Source organism: Convolutriloba macropyga, chromosome 6, assembly GCF_964194025.1.
Source record: "Convolutriloba macropyga chromosome 6, txConMacr16.3, whole genome shotgun sequence".
Taxonomy (NCBI): Eukaryota; Metazoa; Xenacoelomorpha; order Acoela; family Convolutidae; genus Convolutriloba; species Convolutriloba macropyga.
Genome location: NC_134473.1, coordinates 67,192,170 through 67,198,601, shown reverse-complemented (window position 1 = coordinate 67,198,601; position 6,432 = coordinate 67,192,170). Strand labels below are relative to the sequence as shown.

At 35.2% G+C, this 6,432-nt stretch overlaps 1 protein-coding gene across 1 annotated transcript; it reads left to right on the top strand.

Moving 5' to 3' along the window:
• The first annotated feature begins 4,645 nt into the window (after positions 1-4,645).
• On the top strand, positions 4,646-5,165 carry LOC142341151 (uncharacterized). Its single transcript, XM_075392045.1, has one exon. It carries the CDS (start codon positions 4,687-4,689, stop codon positions 5,014-5,016), a length of 330 nt encoding a protein of 109 aa, XP_075248160.1. The 5' UTR covers positions 4,646-4,686; the 3' UTR covers positions 5,017-5,165.
• The last annotated feature ends 1,267 nt before the right edge of the window (positions 5,166-6,432 follow it).

Here is a 6,432-nt window from a genome sequence, read left to right as displayed (position 1 = left end):
TCATTAAATTTGTCCCTGACTGGATGCTTTGGACCTAACGATAAAACGTCCATGACAAAATTCGGCAGTTCAACACCGTCAAGTGTAGCAACATTATTATGAGATTCATTCCGCAAAGACCTGTCCTGCCTCTCAGACAGCTTCGCTAACTTGTCATTAAGTCTTTTACTAATCAATTCGGAATGATCTCTCATTTCCTTTCTAATGCTGTACACAATTGAAGTTAATAGTTCTTTTTTCAACTCTTTCCTGCGACTGCCCCTATCCTCTCCAAGTTTTTCCTCGGACAATCTACGGCCTTGTTCTGCACAACTTATTTCCTTCCTTAGGAGCTTAATCTGAAAGCTGTGCACCGCTCGATCTTCGTTTTTGGGAATTCGGAGCCTCAAAAAATCCGGATTGATATCATTGTTATTACAGTTTTTCAAAAAACCTAATCGATATTTAAAGTTTAACAGTTTACTTGAAGATTTTACATAGTTTAGGAATTGTTTTAAGCAGATGTTGAGCCTGGAAATGTATCTGAGCCATGGCTGTGGTAGAATTTCGCACATCACGCAAGCTCGCTCAAGGACAGGGGGCAATGAAGCCCTATTGTTCAGGAGCTACACTCTTGTTTTGTGAGCTATCTAACAGTCTTACCTTTGCTCTTGCCTTCCTCTGTCGTTTTCCGAGGTTCCTCCTTTTTCCTTTTTTGAGCTTTCAAGTTTCCTTGTTGGCGCAGGATAACGTCCAATAATTTGATCTCACGTGCCGGTTCCTGGCGGAGCACGCTGTATTCTCCCAGCTGTGTTTTCCCCTTCCGTTTTGATATCAGGTGCTTTGTCACCCTCAGAACCAGCACCCCAGTGCTCAACAACTCTTAGAAAATATCAGTGGTTCCCGTGCGCTGACAGTATACCAGCGCCTTAAACTTGTTGTTATTCGTGGTCAAGTAGTTTGTTAGCTCTTGTACAGTACTTGGTCTGTCGTTATTCAATTTGTGGTTTGAGATATTTTTGTTAAATAGATCATGCCACACAACAATGTCAGTCCTTGTGCTCACTCTGCCCTTGACCAGAAGATTCTGTGCGATTTTCAAAAAATTCTTTGTATTAAGGTTGAAAGAAAGTCCAGGTACTGTTGTTATTTTTGTTAGGAGTTCCCTCTTTTCACTGTACTGAACACTTTTTAACGCGTGATGGAGTGAGCTGGCTGCTAAAATATGAACCATCCTGTCTGTAACGTTTCACAAAATTCCTAAAATTTTGCATTATCTCGCCTTTTTTGGGCCTGTTAAAGATTGAACTGAGAATGATTAAAGATGCTGAGAAGTAATTGTCAATTAAAATTTAAATTGATTAACGAAATCAAACGTTTTCGAACATTGCGTTCATCGTCAGGTTTAAAAAATTAAATAAAACCATTTACAAAATATATAATCTTGACTTTGACTATAATTCTAAGAAATGAGTTAAAGTAACATCAATTTTTTGAAATTATTTATAGTTAAAATCACATTTGCAACATTTTATTTACACTTATTACACTAAAATCAATTCATTTCTTATTCTGGAATTTATGAAAATCCCGGGTATAATGCTTTTTATTACTGAAAACGGATTTTAACTTTCATTCCTAGCTGTTTTTCTTTTTTTACTTTTTGGGGTAAAAATTTCGAATTAACGTGTACCAGAATGTTTTTTGAGTTTCAAAAGTCAAATTCTTGTATTTGAACTAGTACTTTCATTGTTTATTCAATTGTTAGCCAATATGACCTTCACAGATGTCATATTTGCAAGGCCCTCAACTTGACAGCACAATTCATTGTTACTTTTGAAGTGGACATTCGTCACAGCCAATATTTACAGAAATTTTGATGTTAAACTTTCTATATCCGGACAATGGTCAGTGGAACAAAAACTACTTTGAGCTATTTATATCGATTCCTAAACAGGCACATTCGTCGATAGAATTGTAGGTCTAACGAGACTATGTTCATTTTCATCAAGTTAATGAAAAGTTAACTTCTCTTGGAGCAAATGTCGGAACATTTAGATATGAATAAAATAATTAACAAAAACCAATTTGGTTTCCAAAAACAAAAGTCGTGTCTTAATACAATAATTGCACTGACAGAGAAAATAAATCATTACGTTGAGGAAAAAGATATAATCTTAACAATCTTTTTGGATTTAGCGAGAGATTTTAACTCAATATCCTTGAGCATTTTTATTCAGAAAATTGAAAAATATGGTTTTAGAGAAAACACAAGAGTGTTATTGAATTCGTTTCTAATTTACAGGAAACAGTGTGTTAGAAGTGGAATAGTTGATTCCGACTGGACAATTATAAATCATGGTGTTCCACAAGGTACTGTACTAGGACCACTAGTATTCATACTTTATGTAAATGACTTCGCTGAGGAAATAGGGAAAAGTTCGAATGTATTACAATTTGCAGATGACACAGCAATTTTATGTCATGAAAAAAATGAACAGTATTTAGAAGCAAAGGCTAAAAAATATTGATAAAAACTGAACAATATATGAAACAAAACAAGTTAACTCTAAATGAAGGGAAAATAGAAATAATGGTTTTCAAAAATGAAAAGTTACCAACTGTCAATTGCGTTGAATTTAATAGTCATTCATTGAAACCAACGGATGAATGCAGATACTTTGGTGTTATTCTTGACAAAGAGTTGACATACCAAAAACAACCTAATAATTTGATCAGTAAAATGGCTTTAGCAATCAGATCAATTTATTTGGTACCAGTCAAATACCTTTAAAGGCTCGAATAAATCTCTTTAGATCACTTGTTTTATCGCATTTAGAATTTAGTGCAATATTTTTTCAAAGTTTGCTGTCCTACTCAATTGACAGAATAAACAAACAAATTAGATGGGGCATAAAAGTTTGCTTTTTTCGAGCAAAATGTGACAGTGCTCATAAACTACTTCTTGAAAATAAAATACTTCCCGGAGAACTTCAAATAGCAAAAACTTCATTAAATAGACTTTTCGATATTGTCCAACAAACAAATATACAAGACCAAAAATAAATCAGAATAATCGGAGACCTTGAAATTAAAGTTAATAATCGTACATATGATTTTTCTATCACAACAAAATGTAAATCAAAATGGAGTCAAAATTCAATTATAAGAAACTTTGTTCGGAAATGGAATAAACTTCCAAGAGCTCTAAGAAAAGAAAAATCAGTGAAAAAAGTTTTTAAAAAATTAAAGGAAGAGATGCAAAAAAGACACGAACGAGTTCCAATGGACAAAAAAATTGAAGGCTTTAAAAGTTTATTTTTATAAAATAATTGACGAAAACTGGAAACTGAACCCTAGTTTTTTACTATGATTATTATGTTTAGTTATTCAAGGGAAAGATGTAGTATGTTGATTTATAATATTACATGTAACTTTAACCTTGGGGTTATTCGAATTTACATGTTTGAGATTTTAAAAAAAGGTAATTAGCTCACGTTCTTTATGTGCATCCAGTGTGGATGTTTCAATGTTTGCTACGGTTAACTTCTCAAAACGTGGCATGAGAAAGTTGTTAAAATTGCGGTAGGTACTTCCAGGAATCAGTGGCGCAAAGCTTTCCTTCTTCATTACGCAAAAAACCATTCCCTTTGTCAAACGGCACAGCCAAAAGTTTGTTTTCCTTGATGTGTTTATTTACCTTGACAAGGCCGCGTTCTATGGGTGTCTCTATCACGTTTTGGGCATACCATTTGGTTGCAGAGTTGATTTCGCAAAGTTTTTCACCGGAAGTTCCGTTTTCGCGTAGTGATCGTACAAGCTTATCGTTAAACTCTTCGGCTAATAGGGTTGCCATGGTTGTACATAATAGGATAAACATTTTTCTTTACGCTCCTGACGAGCAAAAATCAGTCTTGAGGCAATGCCTAAAACATTTAGGGAGATGATCTGTAAACGGAGGATTTTCAGGAAATTATCAACTGTAAGGCACGTGAGTGCCTGAGGTTGGTTCGTGAGGATTATGCTGAGAGATCTTCCGGATTCTGTGCGGATTTGTCCTTCGAAGTTTATTGTCGAGAGTTTATGCGAAGTTTATATCACCCAATTTTAAAGCATCAGTGGCATGAGATTCCGGTTTTTTTAGTTTTATTTACACTTTTTATAAATAATTTATGATAGTTTTCTTTTGTCAATGAGAATGTTTGAACTTTTTATGCTTGCGGACAGAATTATGCGTGCCCTCTTGTTAATTACAATTCTCACTTGATGAAAACTTCGGACCGCTGTACATTTAGCTCCGTAAGGCACAGAAATTTAGGGTCTTTCCCATTATGGCCTTAATTATACCATAATGGGGGGGGGGGGGGGGGGGGCTATAATGGGAGAGACCCAAAACTTAATTAGCTGAAATCAGAATTTATATGTCTCAGTTCAGGTACTTGGAAAAACATAGCATTAATTGAAATAGAATTTTCTGCAATTATTTATTTACTGAAACAGGACGAAAATACCCTAAAAATCACGCCCTATTGTATAGTGCACGATAATTCTTTTTTTTACTGGAGCATATTTTTTGGGAAACGTACTTGTCTTTATGGAGTTCAGCAGTTGGTGTAGTGCTTATGCTTACTATACTATTTGCGTAGTGAAGCAACGAGCGGTAAATTGTTAACCTTGGCTGAAATTTCAGAAAAGATTGGCTGAAGAATGGGTGGAGATCCAGAGCATCTTGAGTCTCCTCAGTTTTACAAGGAGCAGCAGATGGAGGCAAAATCTGCTAGTGAGAAGAGGACGCTTCAGCGACTGCGAAAAGCCTACAGGCACACTGCCCCATATGATCCAAGATACCCTAACACCAACAAAACTAAATATTGCTGGTCCAACTTTGTAGACTATCAGCGCTGTCTGAAAATTAAGGGTGACGAGCATGCACCCTGTGACTACTTCAAGTTCATCTATTTGAGAACTTGTCCCTCCCAATGGCGAGAGAAATGGAATGAGCAGTTGGATAATGGAATCTTCGTGGCTCGTATATAGAATGGATGAATGTTGGTGACTTACTGACGTAACGAAACCTCACTGTAACCCGTGGAAGACTTATAGAAGTTTATTATAAAACAATGTAATAGATAACCAGCGGACCGCACTGATAATAACCGACTCCATAAAATTGAATTTGTTCAATACTCTTTTTTTAAATAGAGGGCAGGTTATTTAAAGATATTATTTTTTAGGCTAGAGATTTTTCGAATTGAGTTTTTCTGTATTTTTTTATCGGTTAAATCTCAAAATGAGCCTTCCCACTCGGCAACCGGTCTGAGGTGGGCATTTGATGGCATTCATAGTTATATTAATGGCAGATAAGAATTCAAGTAAGAAGGGATCTCATTAGTACATGCAAATGATATAAAAATGCGAGCAGCAAAGTGCAGTAGGCTTTGAATCAGTTTTCGCTGGTACTGTAATTGTTCCGACCCCGTGTTTAGCGGGGAACTATAGGCTCATTTGTTTTCTTTTTGTTCAGTCAATTTTGGCCAATCCATCTATTCCTGCTCTCGAATTGCGAGTGATATCATTTAAAACGCCAGTCGAGCGAATATTATCAAATCAAAGATATTTTAGTTTTGCTTTTTTCCAGGAGTTATTGGTGTTTAATGTTTTGTCAATATTTGCCTCATTCGTTTTGTTGACATTTTCCGTAATTATGGGAAGTGTTTTGCGGCACTGTCTTTCTAATAATATATTCGTAATTTGTTATGTTAATAACAGAACAGATTGATTTACAGTTCGTATTCTGCCAGCTTTTGTTGTTTAAGAGCCGCGTCCTCAATTCTAGGCGGCTATTATAGTGCTCCTAATTTTTTTACAATTCAAAGAATTGAATTGTATTGGTGCGCTGTGTTTTTTTTTAAGATGTGTTCACACATTTTTCAATGACTTTGATCTTTCAAAACGGGATAAACAGGTAAAGCCCAGCGGGCATTAAGTTTCATTACAGGCCCAAAGTGGGCTTTAGTAGTCTTCAAGTGCTTATAGTGGTGCAGCTGCTTGGATGGCCTTAATTTAAGGTTAAAAGGTCATTTTTAGGAGTTTTTGGGCTCAAAATGGTGCAATTTTTCATGTTTTTTGTTTTTTTTTAGTTTTTTTGTTTGATTAGTCTTAGGTTGAAGTTTTTAAAAATTGATGAAGGCCTTTTGTGAGATAAAATTGCTTGTTATGACCATTTTATGAGCTATATGTTTTGGTACTACAAACTCAAACACACAAAATGATACTAATTTTTGCAATTTTCAGGTTTTTTAAAAAATTTTTGTCAATTCTCTGAGTTTTTTAGCCCTAGGTGTCAAGAAATCTTTTCTAGGGTTCTATAAAGGACTTGTTGGTAGATTACTGCATAGTTTCTAGTGGTAAAGGTATGTTTTTCAACTTTCTGCTATTGTGAATTTTTGCATT